Source organism: Bubalus kerabau, chromosome 3 (assembly GCF_029407905.1).
Source record: "Bubalus kerabau isolate K-KA32 ecotype Philippines breed swamp buffalo chromosome 3, PCC_UOA_SB_1v2, whole genome shotgun sequence".
NCBI lineage: Eukaryota > Metazoa > Chordata > Mammalia > Artiodactyla > Bovidae > Bubalus > Bubalus kerabau.
Window position 1 is genome coordinate 21,230,949 of NC_073626.1, and position 26,950 is coordinate 21,257,898.

General features: G+C 39.5%; 1 protein-coding gene and 1 long non-coding RNA gene across 7 annotated transcripts in view; one reads left to right on the top strand and one right to left on the bottom strand.

Moving 5' to 3' along the window:
• LOC129645618 (uncharacterized) overlaps positions 1–3,483 on the top strand; it is a 40,130-nt gene extending 36,647 nt beyond the window's left edge. For both annotated transcript variants that reach the window (XR_008711447.1, XR_008711446.1), the window contains exon 4: positions 3,321–3,483. This is a non-coding gene — a long non-coding RNA (uncharacterized LOC129645618). The remainder of the gene's footprint in view (positions 1–3,320) is intronic.
• Positions 51–21,421, bottom strand: ZNF184 (zinc finger protein 184). Of its 5 annotated transcripts, none has more exons than XM_055570839.1 (6): positions 21,261–21,421; positions 20,372–20,509; positions 11,297–11,364; positions 7,813–7,939; positions 7,160–7,255; positions 51–3,499 (listed from the first exon to the last, which is right to left on the bottom strand). In XM_055570839.1, exons 2-6 carry the CDS (start codon positions 20,376–20,378, stop codon positions 1,539–1,541), a joined length of 2,259 nt encoding a protein of 752 aa, XP_055426814.1. In that variant the 5' UTR covers positions 20,379–20,509; positions 21,261–21,421; the 3' UTR covers positions 51–1,538. The 5 variants fall into 5 exon arrangements, with proteins under 5 accessions (XP_055426814.1, XP_055426810.1, XP_055426813.1 ...); XM_055570835.1 differs by lacking the exon at positions 21,261–21,421 and adding an exon at positions 21,076–21,243; XM_055570838.1 differs by lacking the exon at positions 21,261–21,421 and adding an exon at positions 21,180–21,201.
• Between the last annotated feature and the right edge of the window lie 5,529 nt (positions 21,422–26,950).

Genomic DNA, 26,950 nt, shown 5'->3' on the forward strand with positions numbered 1-26,950 from the left:
AGATGACATTTCTTCAAGGATGTTTCAAAACAACAACAGAAAAAAAGTCCCGAGATTTAAATGGCTACTTTATTTCCTGAATTCTGTTCTTCACTGCCTGGCATCTTCATTTAAGGAGGTGACAAAAATCTGATGCAGGTCACTGGCATTATATAAGCAAAAATAACTGGATTTTTTTCACTTGAAGTGAGCTATAGCACTCGCTCCCCCAAACTTCCTTTGTGGGAAGAGTCTGGAACCCCTTTATATAAACAATGATCAATTTCAGTGCTACCTTTTGTTCTTAGAGCTCCCCATTCTCAAGGACAGGCTAGGAAATTGTTAATTGCTCCTAGAAGAGCTGACCACTCAATCAGACTGTATCTAGAGAAAATATGAGGGCCAATCTCTTTATGGCTAAATTCACATTTATTTCAGGCTCAAATGTTATTTTGACCAGGGTTGTCACAAATGGCTATGCAGCCTATGGGCCACCCATCTTCAGGGGTGTCACTCACTGTCATCTGCTTATGATATCAGGTGGCCAAGGAAAAGCAAATAAAATGATTACTATTTTATACAGCCATTTAATTTCTACACTTTGGTAAGGAAACAAATTGACCTTACCTCTCAAAGTTTGAGAAATCAATTTACAAAACAAACTAACAGTCAAAATTACATTATGTGTATGCAATAGCTACCTGTGAGCTTCTAGTAGCTACAAGAAGGTACTAAGGGAGTGGGTACTGAAATCTAATCCAGTTTTTCTTTCCAGGGTACATATTAGGAGTTTAAAAAAGATACTGAAGCCTGGACCCTACTCCCTGAGCCAATTAGTCACTGGGGGTGGAGTCTTGGCCAACAGAATTTTATAAAGTTACTGAAGTGATTTCACTATGTAACTAGGGTTAAATAGCACAGGTGTAAGCTGTAGTAGAGGGTCTATGTAGTTGTGATAAACTTCTAGAATGTTAAAACATACTAGAAGAGAAAATAATAGGAAGGTTTAATACCTGTACTGACTTAAGTGAGCCATTATATGCTCCTGAATTGTTAATTTGAGGGTATTTTACAATTCTTTTTATTAGGAACCAGTTACTTAAAGAACTTGAATGTGTTAGAACAGGAGCATAACAGACCTCCAGTCTACTTGCTGAAACATAAATGCTTTCTATTAGCAAAACATGCATAAATACATATACTCTAGATGCAACACAGCAAAATGCTGATGTATAATAATCCTATTCAAGAATATATTGTGAACATACAAAACTGAATAAATGACCTTTGAAATGACCTACTCCAAATCCCTCAGTTCACAGAGGAAACTGAAGCTTAAAATGGCTGAATTTGCCAATGTCACAAAATTGCTTAACAACATAATCTGATTATTTCAGCCCAATGCACTTTCTATTCCACAGCACAACAGTGAAAAGTAAAAGTATTTTCGGCAGTTTCTCAATCCAGCCTGATTCTTCTGTGTTGAACAAAAGGACAAACCAGAGTAAATGTATCCCCAAATAAATGCATCCCCTATGTTTAGGATGATCCTAGAAGAGTCATATGCCAGGGTGCAGTCTCTGATGTTTGTTGAGAGCAGAACGGTATCTGAAGGCTTTTCCACAATCATTACATCCAAAAGGCTTCTCTGCTGAATGAATCCTCTGATGCTGAATGAGGTAAGTGTTCTGGCTGAAAGTCTTCCTGCATTCATTACAGTTGTAAGGTTTCTCTCCAGTATGAGTATTCTGATGTTCAGTCAGATGAGTGCTCCGGCTAAAGGTTTTGTCACATTCATTGCACTTATAGGGCTTCTCTCCAGTGTGAATTCGTTGATGCTGAGCCAGATGGGAGCTCTGGCTAAAGGCCTTTTCACACTTATTACAATGGTAGGGTTTTTCTTCTGTGTGTGTTTTTTGATGTTGAGCAAGAGATGAACAATGTCGAAAGGCTTTGCCACACTCAGCACACTCATAAGGCTTTGCTCCCGTGTGAATTCTCTTATGCTGTGTAAGGTGTATGTTCTGGTTGAAGGCTCGCCCACATTCATTACACTTGTAAGGTCTTTCTCCAGTATGTATTTTCCTATGCTGAATAAGGGATGAGCCGTAACTGAAGGTTTTCCCACATTCATGACACTGATAGGGTTTCTCACCAGTATGAATCCTTTCATGTTTAGCAAGAGATGAACTTCGAATAAAGGCCTTCCCACATTCCTTACATTCATAAGCTTTCTCTTGGGTATGAGTTTTCTGATGTTGATTAAGGTTTGAGAGATAACTGAAAGCCTTTCCACATTCACTGCATTCAAAAGGCTTTTCTCTGGTGTGAATTCTCCGATGTTGAGTAAGGGATGAGCAGTAACTGAAGGCCTTTCCACATTCATTGCATTTGTAAGGTTTTTCTCCAGTATGAATTTTGAGATGTTGAGCAAGGGATGACCAGTAACTAAAGGATTTCCCACACTCAGCACAATCATAAGGTTTCTCCCCAGTATGTGTTTTCTGATGCTGAGTGAGGTTTGAGTGCTGACTGAAGGCTTTACCACATTCATTGCATTCATATGGTTTTTCCCCAGTATGAATCATATGATGACGAATAAATGTTGAGGGTCCATTGAAAGCCTTCCCACATTCATTACATTTATAGGTTTTCTCTCCAGTATGGATTTTTTGATGTTGAGTAAGGTGTGTGCTCCTGGTAAATGTTTTATCACATTCGTCGCATTTAAAAGGTTTTTCTCCTGTATGGATTTTCTGATGTTCCATGAAGTGGCCTCTCTGGCTAAAGGCTTTTCCACACTCATTACAAGTATATGGTTTCTCACCAGTGTGTATTCTCTGATGCTGAACAAGGTGGGTTCTCTGACTAAAAGCTTTCCCACATTCATCACACTTATAGGGTTTTTCTCCAGTGTGAATTCTTTGATGTTGAGTAAGAGATGGACCCTCAATGAAGCCTTTTCCACACTGATCACATTTATATGGTTTATCTCCAGTATGAATTCTTTGATGGTTTATAAGGTTTTCACTCCGGCTGAAGGCTTTTTCACATTCATTACATTTGTAGGGTTTTTCTCCAGTATGCGTTCTCTGATGGCGAATAAGAGCTGAACAATAAGTAAAAGCTTTTCCACATTCATTGCACTTACAAGACTTCTCTTTTTTAACTGGGTTTAAATTCTGTTTGACATTTGTTTTAGTAGAGGTCTGTTTTGGAGATATTTCTTTGTGTGTTAAAAGGTCTAAATTCACACTGATGCTTTTTTCAAAGTCATTATTTACATGTGCTCGCTCCAAAGTTGGTATGGTCTTTTCAGTTATTTTTATTTCCCTTGGCAGTGTCTGTTTGTTTGCCTGCTGCCTCTCTGGACTGCCTTTGGATTCAGAAGTTTCTAAGAAGTTGGTGCTCCAAGGATCATCCCTTTTGTGCTTTTCTGCTACTGCCCCTGGAGATGGCTCTTCTCCAGAAATGTCCAGCTCTGAGGCTGTTATGCTATTTTCTGGTCTTGTCACCCAGTCTGAAAGAAAAAGAAAATGTCAGCATACTCTGAATTGAGGGAAAAAAGACAAATACAACAGCAAAAGTGTTACTGTGGAGATGACCTAATGAAACTAAAAAATAAAGCCCTCAGGGAATTCTGAGAACTTTCAAATACAGCCCTATTTTGGGGGGAGACATTTGGAAAGAGGTAAGGAGAATGATAAATAAAATATGAGAGCAGCAAGAGACTGCCTAATTTAATTTCACAGATAATCTCTACCATGAAGGGAACTTCATTTAAGGTGACAGTAAATTTAGAAAGTGACCACAGACATAGCTAAGTAGACAAGATGGACTGGTTCTAAAAAGGGCAGTCTGAACAGGGATTCCTTGCCAGTGAACAACAAAACAAAAATCTAAAAACCATGATTTCAAGATAAGACAAACAGAAGATATGACTTGGGCTCCATGGTTTATAGCCTAGAAAACTGAAGGAGTAGCTGCATCACTGCTAGAAATGAGAAAGTTGTAAATAGTAAAGAAAATAATTTAGGTGGAGGAAGATGACAAGGTCAACCCTAGGCATTTTGAGAATTAGGAAGAGAAAAGGAGGACTAGACGATAATGGTGTTTGAGGGGATGGAAGATGCCAAAAGTAGCAGAATAACTAAAATGTTCAAATATAGGATAGAAACTATCAGCTCAAAAGAGGAAGGAAAAGAACAGCTAAAGATGTAAGAATGTATGTGAAAAAAGAACAGCAATAAGGAAAGATTCTTGAGTGTGTTTAGTATAATGGATGAATAAAATATACTAATGAAAGAAAGCAGTTTTCAGCAAACAAGCAAAAGAATTTAAGAAACCAGAAAAGTACATAATCAGGAAGTAGAGTTACACTATTATGCTGTCTACTGTGGGATAGTTTATCTTGTGCCAAGACAAGACGACAGGGTATTCAGTGTTGGCAGATTTAGTAAAGAAAAAAAGGCTGTATTTAAAACAGCATTTCTTTGGTTCCACTGGTAACAGGAAGGTACAGCAGACCCCCAGCAAACCCTGAATCACCTGTGCTACCAGCGCAGCTGTGATCATCACCATTATCACTGCAAGCATGAGGAGCAGGGCAGGGAGCCAGAGCTGCCTACCATCCCCTCCATACCTGGAACCATGGGTAATGGTGTAGCACCTATCAGCATGTAGAAGGGCAGGCAGCCTCATAACAGCAATATTTCTCTAGCAGGGACAAGAAGATTAATGCAAAACAAGTTGGGGGGGGGGGACAACCAATCAATATAAGAAATGGATATGTTTCCCACAACAAAACTGACACTAAGAAGGATATACTTGTATAGTGAGTGAAAGGCACTCAGTCGTGTCTGACTCTTTGCGACCCGATGGACTAAACAGTCCATGGAATTCTCCAGGCCAGAATACTGAAGTGGGTAGCCTTTCCCTTCTCCGGGGGATCCTCCCAACCTAGGGATCAAACCCAGGTCTCCCACATTCCAGGCGGATTCTTTACGAGCTGAACCACAAGGGAACTACTACTTGTACAGTGAAAGTGAAAGTGAAGTCGCTCAGTCATGTCCGACTCTTTGTGACCCCATGGACGGTAACCTACCAGGCTCTGCGGTCCACGGGATTTTCCAGGCAAGAGTACTGGAGTGGGCTGCCATTTCCTTCTCCAGGGGATCTTCCCAACCCAGGGATCAAACCCGGGTCTCCTGTATTGCAGACAGATGCTTTACCATCTGAGCCATTAGGGAAGCCCTTGTTGTTGTTATCTACTTGTACAGTAGATAACCATAAAAATTATCTCCTGGAAGTACTTCACAAGGAAGGATATGGAGACCATGGAGTCATATGCTGTTAAAGGCAAAAAGAGTGTAGAAGTGACTGATCTTGAGCCAGGTTGGAGTTCCAGATGAAAGCAATAAACATGCAACAGACTGACCAATATTATCCACATTGTCATACTGTCCATGCACTAACCAAGAGAGTAACCAGAGTATCAGGAGTGGATTTATGAATGAAAGATTGGAGAAAATTCCAGAAGGCCAGACTGAACAGTACCACTCCTACTGCAGGAAGCAATTTTCACTTTACTATACAGTATGCAAAATCAACAGGCAATGACCACAGTATATTCCGACATCCTGTGCCTGGAGAGATAATAGAGGGTGCTGACATTCAGGCTGCAAAAGAACAAGGTAGACTAGCAAGACAAAATATGTGTGTGTGTGTGTGTGTGTGTGTGTGTGTGTATAGATAGATAGATAGATAGGTAAATAAATATCTATATATATATATAGATATATATCTCTCACAATCTGGCAGGGGCCAAGTCACCAAGACAGCCTAGAGAAGATGGTAATAAAGAGGACAGGAAAATGATGCAGACAAGGGCTTGGGCCAGTGGCCACCTCATTGTTAACTTTCCAAAAGTTAACAAACTGTAAACATAAGCTAATAAAGCTCTTATTTTTAAAAAATTAGTTTTTCAAGTTGTGTTCCATGAAACCATCTTTTAAAAGAAAGATTTTAAAAGTGCAGTATAAAAAAAACAACAAACCAGAATCATGGTTAGGAGGATGGGGGAGAGAAATGTTATATTCTATGCAACTCTTAGAAATTCATAATTCTCGACTATGTAAAAAAAAAAAAAAATCTCTAAGTGGTTCTCCAATAAGAAACCTGCTAAAGGACTTCCCTGGTGGCACAATGGATAAGAATCCACCTGCTAATATAGGGGACATGGGTTGGCTCCCTGGTCTGGGAAGATCCCACATGCTATGAACCAAGTAAGCCCATGTGACACAACTACTGAGCCCATGCTCCAGAGTCCACAAGCCAATACCACAATGGTGGTCTGCAACAAAGACCCTGCACAGCCAAAAAAAAAGAGAATGAAACCTGCTAAAATTTAGCTAATTCAGCACTTCCCAAATTTGAACACTGCATGCTTTTTTTCTCTCCATAGAAAACGACCCCCATGCCTACCTCATTAATTCTGAAGATATATTCCTTACCTAAAGTGTCTTAGTTTCTATATTTTTTCAGGGTCAGATTTTTGAAGAGGTCTCTCTGTGCAATTTAAGAATCAAGGTTTAGAAGAAAGTTATTCATAATGTCAAGGACAAGACAATACTGTGTAGGATAAGAAGCTACACAATGAGATTAAGGCAGGACTAGGTATGAAAAAAAATGATGTCTACAGGTATGGAACTCACTTTTGCAGAGTTTGGTTGGGAAAGCAAAAAGGCAGACCGGATGGTGGCCAGATAGATTAACAGTGTTGAGTAAAAGTATCTGGAATTTAGGTACCTATTTCTGTTTGAAGGTTATGGGAATGGAGCCTAGAGATCCAAAAAGAAAACTTTAAGGACTGAAAAGTACTAATAATTATAAGACTTGGGTCCCAAAGGAGGTTGGGAAAGGATAGAATCCAGATTCCATGTCAAGAAGTTGCTTTTAGAAAAGAGCAGGAAGGACACATCCTTTGAAAGGAGCATAAAAATGTATATGTATTCACACGTTGAGACATTTGGTGTTTTGACAACACATAAGAGAGTACAAATGCCTTCCCAAAAGACACTTTAAGGAGAAGCAAGTACATTTACATTTCAGATGTAAAATCCTCTCATCAGGCTGGTGGTCAGAGTTAATAACATTCATCTGCCGGGTACCCACTACTTACCTACAGGGGTCCCTACTGGGATGCTGGGCTCCACAATCCACGGCTCTGTCCCTTGCTCTAACTGGGAAATCACATCAGGTTTGGAAACTTGGAGTCCTATTCATTGGAATAAAAAAAGTTACCTTTCTGCAGTGAGAGAAAAGTGCCTTCTCAGAGTTCATTCTCATTGCTTTGTCTTTAGAGGAAAGGAGAGGTGGACAAATCAGATGGAAGTAAGACATATACAAAGCTTTGATGTTATACGTCCCCAAATGTGGTATAACTTGGGAACTGATCTGGCTTTAGAAAAATTATTAGTTTGTCCTTCTACTTACTAGAGAGTGAAAGTGAAAGCCACTCAGTCGTGTCCGACTCTTTGTGACCCCATGGACTATACAGTCAATGGAATTCTCCAGGCCAGAATACTGGAGTGGGTAGCCTTTCCCTTCTCCAGGGGATCTTCCTAACCCAGGTATCACACCCAGGGCTCCCGCATTGTAGGCAGATTCTTTACCAACTGAACTATGAAGGAAGGCTACTAGAGAGCAGAAACCTTTTCAAAACCTTTCGAAGAAGTTTTTGGTTCCTTAACTGAAAGGAAAAAACTCACCTAAATACATGAGTTCCCTCCTCCTCCACACCTCCAGATATTAACTCAGAAAAGTCATCCTTACCTATAGAGACCAGATGTGTATAATTCTCCAATGTCACATCCCTGAATAAACCTCTCTGTACGGGATCCAGCTGTTTCCATTCTTCCTGGGTAAAGTCCACTATCACATCCTTGAAGGTCACTGATTCCTGGAAGACCAGACATATTTCTGCTTAGCCATAAAGCATTTACCTCGGAAAGGGGCAAATTTAGCTATACTGATAGAAGTAAGGGAAGTTCTGGGCTATCTGAAAAATGATTTTGATAATTCCTCCGCAAAATGAATATAAAAACAGAACCTGACTCGTGGGATTACTGTAAGAATTAAATAAGAAATGTTTGCTATCAAATGCTTAATTTAGGGTCTAGCAAGTGCTCAGTCAATGTTGACTGCTGTTGTATTGACTTTCATAATTATCATCATTATCATCTCTGTGTTTCAAGATATCTGAAGTATCAAGAGTAAACCTACTAACATCAATAATATGTTTTACTACTATAAGTGCAAGAACAGCCAAAAATGTGTTTGAAAGAATCTGGGGAGGCGACTTACCCTACCACATTTCAAAATATACTAAATAACATAGTAAAGTATACTGAAAGGTAAAACATACTGGTCTAGTATGGAATAAAACTCAATGAAAAACAGACAACCCAAAAATACAGCTTTGTTTATAAGAACTAAATGGGATTAAGCAACTTTCCAATTAGCTTTGAGAAGGTGGATTAGTCACTAAATGGTGTCATAACAAATAACTGTCTATTTGAGAAAAAAATAAAGTGAGTTCCCTACTTCATGGCATCACAAAAATATCTTCTGGATTGGACATTAAATTTTAAAGAAAAAGCAAAAATAAGATAATAGAATAAAAGACATAAAAATACTTTCATAAGCTTGATATATGGAAGGCAAAAATTATGAGAGACTGCCAGATAAAACTACATAAAATGTAAAGCTTCTGTAAAAAACCATAAACAAAATGCAACACTCTGAGGTCCTGCAAATAGCAAAATGGATGAAAGATTAACAACCTACAACAATAACAAAAAAAGGCCAACAACCCACACAGGCAATTCATCTATGGCATTAAAACCATGAAAATATGCTCCATTCCAAGAAAAACATAATAAAACAATGAGATATCAGATTAGGGAACACGGCTGAAAGTGCTCATGTATATTATGGTGGGAACAGAACACTAATGCAATCTATACAGGGGCAGTCTGCCAGGATCTATCAAAACTTTAAATGCATATATCATTCAATCCAAGTTTGTAGCTTGTAGGAATTTATTCTCTAGAAACACCCTGGGATGCAAAAACATATGTAAAAATATCCTTGCAACATTGTTTGTGAGGAAAAAAAGTAAACTTAAATGTCCATTAATAGGACAGAGGTTAAAGAACACGTGGTACATCCATACCAAAACAGTTCATGTAGACATTTTAAAAATAAAGTGTATCAAAAAATAAAGTGTCTCTATATGCACTGATTAGGAAATGTATGTCATACTAAAAATGGCATACATGGTATTATACCATTTTTATTTTTATGAATAGGAAAGTTTGTATGTTAATGTACAGAAAAAAAGCTAAAAGAATATACTACCAAATATTATCAATGCAACTCTAGTGGGACTCAGAGGCAATGCAGGGGAACTTCCTGAGCAAATGAGTTAATTTTGTTTTAAAACAGATAAATTATTGGGACTTATAACCATGACAGAGCAAGTGGACTAGCTTTCCCAGTGTTAACAACTATAAAACTCCACAATATAACTGAAACAAGAGTTTTAGTACTTTGAACAGCAGACAGAATAGAACTGTGATCTTGAGAAAAGGGAGAAAATCACACGAGCTCCTCAGATCCTTTAGTTTCCTGCCTGGAGGCATCTCCAGACTTCAGAGCAGGAAGCAGAACCTGAGCAAGGCACAGTGGTCTTCCTGAACTAAAGAGACACAGGTGGCAGCTCAGGATTACAAAGGCAAGGGATTTGCATGATAGATACTAGAGACAAGGGAGATGCACAGAGGAGGAGCTCCAAAAATCTGGTGTAAATACAATCTTCACAGGCAATAACAAGCTACCAATATGACACAACTGAACCCAGAGTTAAGATGATATGAGCAATCAGCTCCCACAAACAGTCCCAGTGTACCTTAGGAGCAGGACAAGTTTAGCCTGTGAGGAAAGCGTTAAAGCAGCAAGTCTGGTTTGCTCAATCTTTGCTAATTTCCAGGGACACTTGGATCCATGTTTCTGAAACTTAAACAAGCTCTGAAAATGAATGTTTATATATATAGTCAACGACTGACGAAGTTATTGTGTGCCTGGAATACTGGGGCAGGATGTACCAGACTGTCAGCATTGTTTAAAGTATACGTGAAGATTTATGATGCACATGTGGTATCCAGTTTGAGGCCTGCACCACGACTAGTTAACAGCCACAAGGGAGCACACACTGATGTGATCAGCTCCCTTTTAAGAACTCTGGACTGAGAGACTCAAGCAGACTTCCTTGATGAGAGACATTTCTCATGTCTCGGTGGACAACAGCAAGAGAGAAAGTACAGCCAGATTTCTTTGGAGCCTTATAAGTATCTTTTTCATTCTGATCCTACTGTGTATCCTTTGTGGTCATGATCTCTATTCCTGAGTTATGCTGCTGGGGTGGGTGAATCATCCTAGCAAATCACTGAAGTAAATGGTGGTCATAGGGACCCTGAAAACACAGCCCAATAGTAAGACTGCACTAGATCAGCCCTAGCAAAGCTTACAATGCAAAACCAAACCTTAAAAAGATCAAGCTGTGGCCCTGATGGGATTAACAGGATTGGATTTACCCTCCTGCATTAAATAACCAAAAAATTCCAGACAAAATGTATGACACAAGTTTCCAAGGCACTGAATCTCAGATAACAAAGAACAGTGATCTCCATGAATCAGGAAACAAATGAAGTGAGCCCTACAACTGCTCCAGCTTACTGCTTTGAGAGCTTCCAGGCAGGGGTGCAGGGAAGGGGAATTCAAGAGCCACCCTGCAGATTCTCTGAACTGAAAAGATAATGCTGAGTTTGAGGAAGTCAAGGTGACTAGAGTTCACAGGACAGAGTACTATATGGAAGGGAGTTACACAAGAAAGACGCAATGAGAACTGCACAAACTCTCCTAAACCCTCTAGACTACATAGATTTTTGTTGCTTCTCCATTTTCCATGGTACTCATTTCACCTTTTTAATATTTATGTTTTTGTATCAGTCATTTGGTCTATTCAGGTAAAATATCAAGTTTTGCTCTCTCAACGCTGGCACATGGCAAGATGTAAGCAAGAAGTAAGTGATGAATATATTAGTCAAGCTGGAGAGGCAGAGTTAGGAAGAAAGTGGTTGGCAAATGGGAGCTCAGAATGAATTGCCAACATTGGTTCTTAGATAAACACACATCACACCAAAAGAATACACAATTCCTCTCTAAGGACTGAAATGTAAAGGAAATCTCAACTTACCTGAAAACTAGCTGATGGGAGTAAAGTATGTCCCCCTTGGAAAAGGGCAGACTCTGGAGCAGACAGATCTAGTGGAGGGAAAAGAAACTACAATGAATCCTGTCCAAGTTAGCTGTAAAATCCACTCTTTTTTTCTACATGAAAACAGCAGGAACTATACCATTTCCTTCTAAAAACAAAAAACAAAAACCAAAAAACACAAGGTAACTGCTGACTGAGACCCTGGTACTTTCATCAGTAGACTTAGGAAGTAAAGAATTACTTAAGATTCAATTTTGCCCCTACATACTCACAGTCACTTTCATCATACAACTTAATCCATATTCTTCATTAAGTGAGGCAAAATATTTCTGCTGCCTTCTGACAATGTACATGTATAAAGGGAATTTCCCTTTAACATCCTTTTAACATGTATCCACTGTGGCAGTCTGGATGGGAGTTTGGTGAAGAATGGATACAATCCCTTTATAGATGTACATATTCTCTGCTACATATAAAATTAACAATCAGATTACTTTCCAAAAGTCTTCCCCTTACCCTTTGAAACTTTGCTATTAATACAAATTAAATATCACAATGACATATATATACTTAGCTACATTACCTACCCACCAGAGTGTCTAAAATTCAATAGACATGGTCAGTACTAACTACTGGCAAGAATACAGAGATTAGAACTTCTGTACATTGCTGTGGGGGTAAATATTTACCAATCATAAGAAAAACTGTTTGGCAGTATATATGAAAGATATACATATACCTGTCCTATGATTCCACAATTCCACTCCTATGCATATACCCAGAGAAATGAGGGGTTATGTCCACCAAAAGACTTGTATAAGATTGTACATAGAAGGTTTATTTATAATATGCCCAAATCAGAAAGAATCCAAACGGCTTTCAGCAGAATGGATAAACTGTGGTATATTCATACAACAGAATAGTATTCCAAAATATAAAAGGATGCTTTACCTAACAACATGGATATACCTCATAAACAATATTGAGCAAAATAAGACAAACACAAAAGAATACATACTGCTGCTACTGCTAAGTCGCGTCCGACTCTGTGCGACCCCATAGACAGCAGCCCACCAGGCTCCCCCGTCCCTGGGATTCTCCAGGCAAGAACACTGGAGTGGGTTGCCATTTCCTTCTCCAATGCATGAAAGTGAAAAGTGAAAGTGAAGTCTCTCAGCCCTGTCCGACTCTTAGCAACCCCATGGACTGCAGCCCACCAGGCTCCTCTGTCCATGGGATTTTCCAGGCAAGAGTACTGGAATGGGATGCCATTGCCTTCTCTGATAAAAGGATGCTTTACCTAACAACATGGATATATCTCATAAACAATATTGAGCAAAATAAGACAAAAGAATACATACTATATGAGTACATTTGCAGGCATACCTCATTTTATTGTGCTTCACTTTATTTGCACTTTTTAGACACTGGGTTTTTTAAATTTTTCTTTTTACAAATTGAAGGCCTGTGGCAATCCCATATTGAGCTAGTCTATTGGCACCATTTTTTCCAACACATTTGCTCACTTAATGTCTGTGTGTCACATTTTAGTAATTTTCAACAATATTTCAAATTTTTTGTTATTACTGTATTTTTTATGGTGATCTGTGACCAGTAATTTTTCATGCTACTACTATAACTTCCTAAAGGTTCAGATGATGTTTAGCATTTTTTAGCAATTACCTATTTTTTTTAGATTAGGTATATACATTTTTTAACACATAGTGCTTTTTGTACACTTAGACAAAAATACAGTACAAATATAACTTTTTTATATGCGCTAGGAAACCAAGAAACTCATGGGATTCAGTTTATTTCAATACATGATTTATCACAGTGGCTAGAACTAAACCCATAATATCTCTGAAGTGTGCCTGTATATTAAATTAAAAAACTTAGAACAGTGGTTACCTCTGGAGGGCTACTGACTGACAGGCACACAAGAGAGACTGCTGGGGCAATAGAAATATTCCATATCTTAGTGTGGGTGGTAGTTACACTGTATATAATATATAAAAATTAATCAAGTGGTATGCTCAAGATTCATGCACTTAATGTAGTAACTTAAACATCAATAAACAAAATGAAAACAAACTTTGCTCTTAGGAGGTCTATTCAGAGTAATGGCTGACATGAAAGTCCAATTCTCAAGAAGGAGAGGAAGCAATAAAAGCAACTGTTATTCCAGACTTCATTTTGACCAGTAACGGAAAAGACATTTTGTAAAAGAAATCTTGAGGAAAAAAAAAATGAAGATTTTTTCATTGAAGTTTTTAACAGTAAGAGGAAATGCTGTACACAGACAGATATGTAACCACCCCCCCCCCAAAAAGTGAGATAACATCAAACTAATTAGCAAAAGAGACAATTTATTAAATAAAAGGGCAACCTATGGAATGGTAGAAAATTTGCAAATCATGTATCTAATAAGTGGCCAGTATCCAGAATATGTAAGGAACTCATACAAATCAACAGCCAAAAAAACCCAAATGATCCAATTTAAAAATGGGCAGAGAACCTTAATAGTTATTTTTCCAAAGAAGACATACAAATGGCCAATGTATATGAAAAGGTCCTTGATATCACTAAACATCAGGGAAATGCAAATCAAAACCACAATGAGATATCACCTCAGAGATGTTAGAATGAATATTATCACAAACACAAGAGATACATGTTGGTGAGCAAGTGGAGAAAAAGGATCCTTTGTCCACTGTTGGTGGGAATGTACATTGGCATGGCTGCTATGGAAATATAAATATATACCATATTTTCTTTATCCATTTATTCCACTGATGGGCACTAAGGTTGCTTTCATGTCTTGACTAGTATAAATAATGCTGCAATGAATATGGGTTGCAGATATCTCTTTAAGATAGTGATTTCATTTCCTCTGGATACATAGCCAGAAATGGGATTGCTGGATTACATGGTAGTTCTATTTTTAATTTCTTAAGGAATCTCTGCCCGCCCTGGGGAGGCCAGGCCTGTGTGGAAACTATAAATTGGACACCGCTTACCCCAGGAGCCTGCAAAGGGGCCGTCCACCCTCCTGTCCAGAGGTCTTCATGCCTCCAGTGAGGCTTCTTGGGTCCACCAAGGGATTGGTTCAAATTCCAGCCCTACCACCAACAGCTACCCCACGTCCGAGGCCAGGAGCGGCAGCTGACAGTGCCAGGCTGCGACGGCACAGGAGCGGCCTAAAGGAGCTACCCCACGCCCGAGGCCAGGGGCAGCAGCCAGGAGGAGCTACCCCAAGCCAGAGGTCAGGGGAGGCAGCCGAGAGGAGCAATCCCACGTCCAACGAGCAGTGGCTGTGGGGGTGCAGGAGGGCCGAGAGGAGCTACTCCACGTTCAAGGTCAGAAGGGGCGGTGGTGAGGAGATACCCCTCGTCCAAGGTAAGAGAAACCCAGGTAAGACAGTAGGTGTGGCAAGAGGGCATCAGAGGGCAGACACACTGAAACCATAATCACAGAAAACTAGTCAATCTAATCACATGGGCCACAGCCTTGTCTAACTCAATGAAACTAAGCCATGCCCTGTGGGGCCACCCAAGACGGGCGGGTCATGGTGGAGATGTCTGACAGAATGTGGTCCACTGGAGAAGGGAATGGCAAACCACTTCAGTATTCTTGCCTTGAGAACCCCATGAACAGTATGAAAAGGCAAAATGATAGGATACTGAAAGAGGAACTCCCCAGGTGGGTAGGTGCCCAATATGCTGCAGGAGATCAGTGGAGAAATAACTCCAGAAAGAATGAAGGGATGGAGCCAAAGCAAAAACAATACCCAGTTGTGGATGTGACTGGTGACTGGAAGCAAGGTCCGATGCTGTAAAGAGCAATATTGCATAGGAACTTGGAATGTTAGATCCATGAATCAAGGCAAATTGGAAGTGGTCAAACAGGAGATGGCAAGTGTGAACGTCGACATTCTAGGAATCAGCGAACTAAAATAGACTGGAATGGGTGAATTTAACTCAGATGACCATTAATATCTACTACTGTGGGCAGGAATCCCTTAGAAGAAATGGAGTAGCCATCATGGTCAACAAAAGAGTCCGAAATGCAGTACTTGGATGCAATCTCAAAAACAACAGAATGATCTCTGTTCATTTCCAAGGCAAACCATTCAATATCACAGTAATCCAAGTCTATGCCCCAACCAGTAATGCTGAAGAAGCTGAAGTTGAACGGTTCTATGAAGACCTACAAGACCTTTTAGAACTAACACCCAAAAAAGATGTCCTTTTCATTATAGGGGACTGGAATGCAAAGTAGGAAGTCAAGAAACACTTGGAGTAACAGGCAAATTTGGCCTTAGAATACGGAATGAAGCACGGCAAAGACTGATAAGAGTTTTGCCAAGAAAATGCACTGGTCAGAACAAACACCCTCTTCCAACGACACAAGAGAAGACTCTATACATGGACATCACCAGATGGTCAACACCGAAATCAGATTGATTATATTCTTTGCAGCCAAAGATGGAGAAGCTCTATACAGTCAGCAATAACAAGACCAGGAGCTGACTGTAGCTCAGATCATGAACTCCTTATTGCCAAATTCAGACTTAAATTGAAGAAAGTAGGGAAAACCACTAGACCATTCAGGTATGACCTAAATCAAATCCCTTATGATTATACAGTGGAAGTGAGAAATAGATTTAAGGGCCTAGAACTGATAGATAGAGTGCCTGATGAACTATGGACGGAGGGAGGTTCGTGACATTGTACAGAAGACAGGGATCAAGACCATCCCCATGGAAAAGAAATGCAAAAAGGCAAAATGGCTGTCTGGGGAGGCCATACAAATAGCTGTGAAAAGAAGAGAAGTGAAAAGCAAAGGAGAAAAGGAAAGATGTAAGTATCTGAATGCAGAGTTCCAAAGAATAGTCAGGAGAGATAAGAAAGCCTTCCTCAGCGATCAATGCAAAGAAATAAAGGAAAACAAGAGAATGGGAAAGACTAGAGATCTCTTCAAGAAAATTAGAGATATCAAGGGAACATTTCATGCAAAGATGAGCTCGATAAAGGACAGAAGTAGTATGGACCTAACAGAAGCAGAAGATATTAAGAAGAGGTGGCAAGAATACCCAAAAGAACTGTACAAAAAAGATCTTCACGACCCAGATAATCACGATGGTGTGATCACTCACCTAGAGCCAGACATGCTGGAATGTGAAGTCAAGTGGGCCTTAGAAAGCATCACTACGAACAAAGCTAGTGCAGGTGATGGAATTCTAGTTGAGCTATTTCAAATCCTGAAAGGTGATGCTGTGAAAGTGCAGCACTCAATATGCCAGCAAATTTGGAAAACTCAGCAGTGGCCACAGGACTGGAAAAGGTCAGTTTTCATTCCAATACCAAAGAAAGGCAATGCCAAAGATTGCTCAAACTACTGCACAATTGCACTCATCTCACATGCTAGTAAAGGAATGCTCAAAATTCTCCAAGCCAGGCTTCAGCAATATGTGAACCGTGAACTTCCTGATGTTCAAGCTGGTTTTAGAAAAGGCAGAGGAACCAGAGACCAAATTGCCAACATCCGCGGGATCATCGAAAAAGCGAGAGTTCCAGAAAAACATCTATTTCTGCTTTATTGACTATGCCAAAGCCTTTAACTGTGTGGATCACAATAAACTGTGGAAAATTCTGAAAGAGATGGGAATACCAGACCACCTGACCTGCCTCTTGAGAAACCTGTATGCAGGTCAGGAAGCAACAGTTAGAACTGGACATGGAACAACAGACTGGTTCCAAATAGGAAAAGGAGTTTGTCAAGGCTGGGTATTGTCACCCTGCTTATTTAACTTCTATGCAGAGTTCATCATGAGAAACGCTGGACTGGAAGAAACACAAGCTGGAATCAAGATTGCCGGGAGAAATATCAATAACCTCAGATATGCAGATGACACCACCCTTATGGCAGAAAGTGAAGAGGAACTAAAAGGCCTCTTGATTAAAGTGAAAGTGGAGAGTGAAAAAGTTGGCTTAAAGCCCAACATTCAGAAAACTAAGATTATGGCATCTGGTCCCATCACTTCATGGGAAATAGATGGGGAAACAGTGGAAACAGTGTCAGACTTTATTTTTGGGGGCTCCAAAATCACTGCAGATGGTGACTGCAGCCATGAAATTAAAAGACACTTACTCCTTGGAAGAAAAGTTATGACCAACCTAGATAGCATATTGAAAAGCCGAGACATTACTTTGCCAACAAAGGTCTGTCTAGTCAAGGCTATGGTTTTTCCAGTAGTCATGTATGGATGTGAGAGTTGGACTGTGAAGAAAGCTGAGTGCCAAAGAATTGATGCTTTTGAACTGTGGTGTTGGAGAAGACTCTTGAGAGTCCCTTGGACTGCAAGGAGATAAAACCAGTCCATTCTAAAGGAGATCAGTCCTAGGTGTTCTTTGGAAGGAATGATGCTAAAGCTGAAACTCCAATACTTTGGCCACCTCATGTGACGAGTTGACTCATTGGAAAAGATTCTGATGCAGGGAGGGATTGAGGGCAGGAGGAGAAGGGGATGACAGAGGATGAGATGGCTGGATGGCATCACTGACTCGATGGACATGAGTTTGAATGAACTCCGGGAGTTGGTGATGGACAGGGAGGCCTGGCATGCTGTGATTCATGGGGTCACAAAGAGTCGGATACAACTGAGCGACTGAAATGAACTGAACTGAAGGAATCGCTGTATGGTTTTTTACAGTGGGTATACTAATATACATTCCCACTAACAGTGAGAATATACACATATATAATGCAATACTACTTAGCCATAAAATGGAAGGAAATTCTGTCATTTGGGACAACATGGATGGAAGGCACTATGCTAAGTGAAATAAGAAAGAGGAAGACAAATATTGCATGATCGTATAAGTAGAATCTAAAAAGGCAGAACACAGAAAGAAATAGTAGAATGACGGTTTCCAGGAGCTAGAGAGTGGGGGATATAGGGAGATTTTGAATAAAGGGTATAACTGTTCAGTTACAAATAAGCTCTGATGATCTAATGTACAGCATGGTAATTATAGTTAACAATACTGTATTATATAAGTTGCTAACAGAATAAATCTTAAATATCCTCATCTCACACACATACACACACACACACACACACACACAGAGAAAGGCAAATATATGTGGTGATAGATGTGGTTAACTAACCTTATTGTGGTAATCATTTTGCAATACATAGGTGGATCAAGTCATCCCATTGGATAACTTAAACTTACACAAAGTCAGGATCAATTATAAAGCTGGAAATAAAGCTGGAAAAAAAATTTCTCAGCAATGCTTTGCAGCTTTCAGTGTACACATCTTGCATGTTTTTGTTGGTTTCTATTCTTCTTTCATATTTTGGAGGCTATGGAATTTGTATTTTTATTACAATTTCCAATTGTTCATTGGCAATAGAATGAAGGGCAATGGATTTTTTCATTAAACTTTTTGAGATAACTGTAGATACACACACAGTTGTAAGAAATAAAACAGAGATTCTTCGTACCTTTAGGAAAAAAGAGCTGAGGACAAATATAAGGTATAGCTCAAGCCTAAGTAAGTAATACAAATAATGTTAAGATTTTTAGTGATATTAAACAGATCCAAGACAAAGGACTGTATGATAGCAGTTGAAGTGAAGTGAAGTCACTCAGTCATGTCCAACTCTTTGTGACCCCATGGACTGTAGCCTACCAGGCTCCTCAGTCCGTGGAATTTTCCAAGCAAGAGTACTGGAGTGAGTTGCCATTTCCTTCTCCCTAGAATCTTCCCAACCCAGGGATTGATTGAACCTGGGTATCCTGCCTTGCAGGCAGCCGCTTTACCATCTGAGCCACCAGGGAAGCAGTTAGGTTAAACCAAATGACTGCATAGCCATACCTAAAGAATGTAAAGACAATGACAACATAGAAAGAAGTCTAGAGTCACATATCACAGGGCTCTGTCCTTACCCATAAAGGTGGAAAAAACAGTTAAAGTACTGAGAAACCAACTTAATATTAATTACTGATTACTCTGACAAGCTAAAATACTTGGCCAAAAAAATTGAACAATCAAAATAAATAAATATGAAGTCCTGACATTGAGAATAAAAAGCAATTCTTTTATACAAGGATGACGTAAATCTAGTCAACAGCAGTTCATGTAAAAAAAAAAGATCTAGGACTAATAGCATAATAGCACTGATTTTTAAAAAGCAAATACAATCACACTGAACAGCAGAAATAGCCAAATCAAAAGAAATAGTACATCGCACTTTAAGATGTTTTTCAAAGTACATCTAAATGACTATGTGTAGTCTTAAGCAGTGCATTTTAAGAAGCATGCTGTCATGCGGTAGAGTTTTTAGAGAAGAGGTCTAGACAGAACTGAAGCAACCTAGCACGCACACTAGATATATCACATGGAGACCCATCAAAGGAACTGAGGCTATTTTACTTAGAAAAGAGAGAGAATTTGTGAGTAGGAGTTGGAAACAGCTGAATTCACATATCTGAAGGGCAGCAGTGTTAAACAGAGAGCAGTCTCTTGCTTTGGAAGACTAAGAACTAAGATCAACACAGAAGTTACAAGGAAAGGCACTTCTACCTAATAGAAGGAACTAAAAAAAGAAAAAGCCAACAAGGGAATAGTCTGCACTCAAAATAGAGTTTAACACCTCCAAAGATTTAACAGATATTAAGGCATAGACTTAACAGATGGCTAAGTATTTCAGAACTGATTCTTGCACTTTCGAAGGGATGACTACGAAGATTTTTTTCTCATTGTAAGATTGTCATTCTAATTTTTAATAAATCCAAGTCATGTGAGGATCACAGACATTCTGAATCATTACTCCTTTTCATTCCTCAATCCCAAAGCCAGGCAGAATTAACTTTTCCTCCAAGTCTCTCCCTATGATGTAATTGTTTCTTTTCTCCATTCTCATATATATAAGGCTCCTTTCTTTCACCTCTTCCAGCTCTGTCAAGTATTTAATCCTCAGGTCAGGACGTTTCTTTTGCCATCATTATCCCACTCTCCCCCCCGCCAAGTCATCCCTACTACCTTCCATCTCAGGCGCACATCTCGTTCGTCTTGGAATCTGGACACCAGGGTTTCCCAAGCAGCGTATCTGGGTCCTCTTTCTGGAGCCCAGATGTCCAGCAGGAGTCTGAACCCTTATACACGCTGAAGTTGGTTGCCCTAAAAGACACAAGATGGGGGTCAGCGGCAACCGTTACAAAATCACACCTTAAAAGAGTTTTGCACAGTGGTCAAGAGATCCTTGAAAAAGAGAAATGCCCAGAGAGAGCATTAAAGAGGCAAGTGGCACTCCCGCCGCCGAACAAAAACAGAATGGAGATCGAGTACGCAGGTTTGGCCGCAGATTAAAAAAAAAAAAAAAAAAAAAATACCCTGGCGCCTACCCTAGAATCCGGCTAGAGGCGCCCATTTACTCGAACGGTTACCTTAGTGCACACTTGCAGTCTCACACCCCCGCGGGCTCAAAAAGACACACCTGTTGCGGAGCAGAAAAGCTGGAAGGTGGACAAACAGGGCGGGGCCCGGCTCTAGGCCTTCCTCCTAGGCCTGAACAAAAGAACAAAGCCCTCCCAGAGATCGGGGCGGAACAGCCCCCACACTGAAGGAGGCGAGGGGCGCCCTCTTCGAGGACTCCCCAGCTCCCTCCCTCCGAGGCCGCTCCTAGCCTAGAGAGTGAGAGAGGTGACGTCACGCGGCCGGAGGGCTGCCGGTTGCCATAGTGATACCTGGGCTTCCCTCTAGAGCGATTCTCACACTCCAATCCCGGGTCCGGAAGCTCTGGGTCAATCACCAAACCTAGCGAAGGGAGCCGAAGCAGCTGGACTTTTACCTCGGCCAACCTCTTTTCATGCCTACAGCCGGTTTCAACGGCCACTTCCGGTCGTGCGGAGAGAACCCCACCCCCACTTACTAGCGGTAAACCGTGCTCTGAGGGCATGCAGGACTACGATTCCCAGAATGATCCGCGACGCTAAACTCCATTTCCCAGAGGCCTCAGCCAACGTGTGAGCTCTCGTAGAGCGGGATCGAGCAATTCTACCCGCGAATAGTTTGTTCCTAAATGTCTCAGGTAAAAGTCTTCTTTAGAGCTGTGGCTCTCAAGGTTTTGTGACCGGACTGATTGTAAGAATACACTTTTATGTACAAATATAACTCAGAAACGTAAATAAGCATTTCATAATGCATTACTTGCCCTTATTACTTGCCCGGCATTGTATTTAGTGTTCTGTTCCTTTGTTTAAAAAATTCTAGTCCTGACCCGTTATATTGTTTTCATGACTCTAAAATAGGTTGCGACCCACGTTTTAAACTGTGAGGTGGTCTTACCGTGTTTCGCCCTACGGTAGTGCATTGTATTTGCCTACTTCAATCAGCATGTAGTTGCCAATGGAGCCCAACGCCAGTCGGTGTGTCCTTGGCAGAAAAGAATCCAACAGAAGTAGGTACGTTTCTTTTTTAAACATGTGGCCCAAGCACTTCTGTGCGTCTCCGTATTTGTATAGTCGGGCTAAGGTCAAGTCACCCAGTCTGTTAACTGACAAAACACTGAATTTGAAAATTGCAACATTGAGTATATGAAGAACAAAGTTATAGTCAAAGGAAAGGGAACAATATCTAGAAGCAGATTTCAAAAAAGACCTACTGTGAGAAATAGAAAATTTCAGTAAACAATTCTTAGTAGGTTGTAAGAAGACATGGCCTAAATGAAACGAATGAAAGCTGTGAGAAAACAAGTTGAAATAAAAACACTGGATGAAAGGGGTTTAAAACACATGCAAGCATGTTTAAAATGAAGGAAGATAATTAAAATCATACTGGAGAAGAACAGAATTGATGCGGTGGTAAAGTGAATCAGTTGTATGCAGAATATTCTTTTAAAGCTGTGTGAATCATAAGAAAAACACGAATGAAGTAAAAGAAAGTGATAGATACATATGAAGGCCCGAGGATGAAAAGCCAACATGTGGATGATTCTCCATCAGGAAAGAGAGAACACATGAAATCAGCTATCATTTAATAGTTTCTATGTGCCAGGCAGTGTTCTGACTGCTTTATACCTAACATTTAATTCTTAAAATGATCTTTATTAAGTTATTTGTTATTATTTATTCTTTATTACAGAGGAAACTAAGGCACAGATAAGTTCAGTAGCCTGCCCAAGGTGACATAACCAATACATGAGGAAGCTGAGACTTGAATTTAGTAATTTGGTCCCAAGCTCCCATTTTTAATCTCAAATAAACAGTAGGCTCCCTAGTAAAGAGATGAACAGTTTCCTAAGTTTAAGAAGAGTACACCTCTCATTCATTGCTAGTGAGAGTGCAAAATGGTGCAGCTACTTTGGAAGACAGTTTAGCAGTTTCTTTCAAAACTAAGCACACTGTTACAATATGATCCAGCAATTGTACTCCTTGGTATTTACCTAAATGAACTGAAAACTTAGACACACACAAACACCTAATTGCCAAAACTTGGAAGCAACCAAGATGTTCTTCAATAGGTGAATGGTTAAATAAACTGTGGTATATCCCTGCTGTGTAATATTATTCAGCAATGAAAGGGGTTGGCAAGCTCCGGGAGTTAGTGAAAGACAGGGAAGCCTGGTGTGCTGCAGTCCATGGGGTGGCAATGAGTCAGACTGAGTGACTGAACTGAACTGAATGAAATGAGCAATTAAGCTACCAAAAAAACACAAACATTAAATGCAACTTGGTGAATGAAAGAAGTTAAAGCAAAAAGGTTACATACTCTAGAAGTCCAACTATATAATATTACGGGAAAGTTAAAACTATGAAAACGGTAAACATCCATGGTTGCTATGGGTTTGGAAAGGGAAGGAGGGATGAATGGATGTAGCACAGGGGATTTTTAGGGCAGTGAAATTATTTTGTATGTCATTGTGGTGGTGGATATATCATTGTACATTTGTCAAACTCTCCTATAGAGTGTCAAACAATACAGAATGAACCCCTAATATAAACTGTGGTCAATAATAATTTATCAATATTTGCTCATCAGTTGTAGCAAATGTACTAATGGAAGATGTTAATAGGGAAAATTGGGTAGTGGAGGGGGGCAGTGGTGAGCCGAGATGGGATGTTTCTGTAAACCTAAAACTGTTTTTTTAAGTATATTAATTTAAAAAATATATAATTGTTAAAAGTGTTTCTGGTAAGGTCTCAGCGGGAAATGAGGGACATCTCATTAGAAATTAGAAATTGGATATCTAATTAGGAAAGTGATTCCTGTAAAGTAACAGAACTTGGCTGAATTGTGTTCTTCAGTGGGATGAAAAACAATTTGTAAGCAATAAACTTGAATATTTAGCTGAGCAAATTTCCTAGATAAATGTGAATGTACACCCTGGTTTCTCTGTGCTGTTTATAGTACAAAATGTAAGGAAAAAGACAAAAGAGGAAAGAACTATTAAGCAGAATAAGCAAAAAGAAACCATTTTATGATGGTTTGGAAAAATTTCAACTACACCTTCTACAAACGAGGCTTCCAATACAAATTGAAAGACGCGTGTATTGAAAAAATGTATATGTAAAATTTCTGTCCTCAGTGACTTCTCTTCATAGTTTTAGCAACTGTGTGTACACATAAAAAAGTAAGCAACCATTGTAAGCAGCATATAGATATTCCCTGAGTATATAGGCAAAATACTGAGTACCAACCATATGCCAAGCACCCATAAGAAACACAATCTGCAAATAAAGTATAATTTAGTGAATAAAAGCCAAAGTTTATTGAGTCTACTTGGTTACTAGCTATAAATACTTTACTTGAACCAAGTCATTTAATTGATTCAGGGTGCCAAACAGAGAAAATAAAAGGATGGAAATTCACAGAAAATTCATAGGTTAATAAGAGTTCCAAAGAATAGCAAGGAGAGATAAGAAAGCGTTCCTCGGTGATCAATGCAAAGAAATAGAGGAAAACAATAGAATGGGGAAGACTAGAGATCTCTTCAAGAAAATTAGAAATACAAAGGAAACATTTCATGCAAAGATGAGCACAATAAAGGACAGAAATGGTATCGACCTAACAGAAGCAGAAGATATTAAGAAGAAGTGGCAAGAATACACAGAAGAACTATACAAAAAAGATCTTCATGACCCAGATAACCACAATGGTGTGATTACTCACCTAGAGCCAGACATCCTGGAATGCGACGTCAAGTGGGCATTAGGAAGCATCATTACAAACAAAGCTAGTGGAGGTAATGAAATTCCAGTTGAGCTATTTCAAATTCTAAAAGATGATGCCGTGAAGGTGCTGCACTCAATATATCAGCAAATCTGGAAAACTCAGCAGTGGCCACAAGACTGGAAAAGGTCAGTTTTCATTCCAGTCCCAAAGAAAGACAATGCCAAAGAATGTTCAAACTACCACACAATTGCACTCATCTCACACGCTAGCAAAATAAAGCTCAAAATTCTCCAAGCCAGGCTTCAACAGTATGTGAACTGTGAACTTCCAGATGTTCAAGCTGGATTTAGGAAAGGCAGAGCAACCAGAGATCAAATTGCCAACATCTGCTAGATCATTGAAAAAGCAAGAGAGTTCCAGAAAACATCTACTTTTGCTTTATTGACTATGTCAAAGCCTTTGACTGTGTGGATCACAACAAACTGTGGAAAATTCTTCAAGAGATGGGAATACCAGACCACCTGACCCACCTTTTGAGAAATCTGTTACGAAGCAATAGTTAGAACTGAACATGGAACAACAGACTGGTTCCAAATGGGAAAAGGAGTATGTCAAGGCTGTATATTGTCACCCTACTATTTAACTTATATGCAGAGTACATCATGTGAAATGCTGGGCTGGATGAAGCACAAGCTGGAATCAAGATTGCCAGGAGAAATATCAATAACCTCAGATATGCAGATGACAGCACCCTATAGCAGAAAGTAAAGAAAAACTAATGAGCCTCTTGATGCAAGTGAAAGAGGATAATGAAAAAGTTGGCTTAAAACTCAACACTCAGAAAACTAAGATCATGGCATCTGGTCCCATCACTTAATGGCAAAAAGATGGAGGAACAATGGAAACAATGAGAAACCTTATTTTGGGGGGCTCCAAAATCACTGCAGGTGGTGGCTGCAGCCATGAAATTAAGACCCTTGCTCCTTGGAAGAAAAGCTATGACAAACCTAGACGGCATAATAAAAAGCAGAGGCATTACTTTACCAACAAAGGTCCGTCTAGTCAAAGCTATGGTTTTTCCAGTAGTCATGAATGGATGTGAGAGTTGGACTATAAAGAAAGCTGAGTGCCGAAGAATTGATGCTTTTGAACTGTGGTGTTGGAGAAGACTCTTGAGAGTCCCTTGGACTTCAGGGAGATCCAACCAGTCCATCCTAAAGGAAATCATTCCTGAATATTCATTGGAAGGACTGATGCTGAAGCTGAAATGCCAAATACTTTGGCCACCTGATGCGAAGAGCTGACTCATTTGAAAAGACCCTGATGCTAGGAAAGATTGAAGGCAGGAGGAGAAGGAGATGACAGAGGATAAGATGGCTGGATGGTATCACCAACCTGATGGACATGAGTTTGAATAAGCTCTGGGAGTTGGTGATGGACTGGAAAGCCTGGCGTGCTATAGTCCATGGGGTTGCAAAGAGTCAGACACAACTGAACGAACTGAACTTGCACAGTGGCCAGAATTTTCAAATAACCAGATTTTTCAAGAAAATACATAATGAAAATCTTAGTATGTCATAATAAATATTCATGCATAACATACTTTTTAGTGGCAGCAAAAATATAACATCATAGTAGATGAATTATTTTTCAAAAGAAAGATATTTGCCAAAGCTTAATGGATACACCCAAAAAACATATGATAGCAAATCACTCAATGCATTTACACACAGCAAACAGACCCATGTACCCAACATCCAATTTGAAAGTTAAAATCATTACTCTCCTTGTTAAACTCCTAGTTAAAACTCCTTGCAAGAGTAGTGGGACCTCCCAGTCATGTCCTCTCAAGGGTAATTATTACCCTCATCATAATGTACACCATACATTAATTTCACCTATTCTTGAACTTTCAAAAATTGGAATGACTATGTATTCTTTTTTGTCTGACTTTTCCCACTCAATATTAGCTTGTGAAATTTTGTCCATATGGGGTTATGTGTACTTGTAATTCCTTCACTCTCCATGTGGTGTGATATTATAGTGAAAAACCTCTCAATTTGCCTTTTCTACTGTAAATGGACTTTGGGGTTGTTTCCAATTTCAGCTTAAAATAATAACTAGACTTTTTGTTTCTTGCAACTCAACTCTGGCTCTTCCTTTACTGAGATTGATTCTGACATGCTTACATTTTTTTTTTAAGTCCAGAAAAAAAGTTGCAGCTGTGTCCAATCCTTGTTCCTTGTTATCCTAAATCAACCTGTTGATTAATAATTTTGGTTCAGATGCATCACTAATTACTTTCTATTTTGCACATATATTTTTTCAACCACAAAGATTTTCTTTGATACCTAATTTCAATCAAAGCTAGTGTTCCAAATGACTTCAGAGAATATATATACTTGATAAAAATATGTACACCAAATAACATGTTATGTATAAACTATG

Bases quoted from the DNA above. Each gene is read 5' to 3' on its own strand.
- ZNF184 (XM_055570839.1), bottom strand. The intron at 7,940-11,296 runs GTAAGTTGAGAT...CTGGTCTTCCAG, and splicing joins TCCCATCAGCTAGTTTTCAG to GAATCAGTGACCTTCAAGGA. The intron at 3,500-7,159 runs GTAAGTAGTGGG...TTTTTCTTTCAG, and splicing joins CCCAGTAGGGACCCCTGTAG to ACTGGGTGACAAGACCAGAA.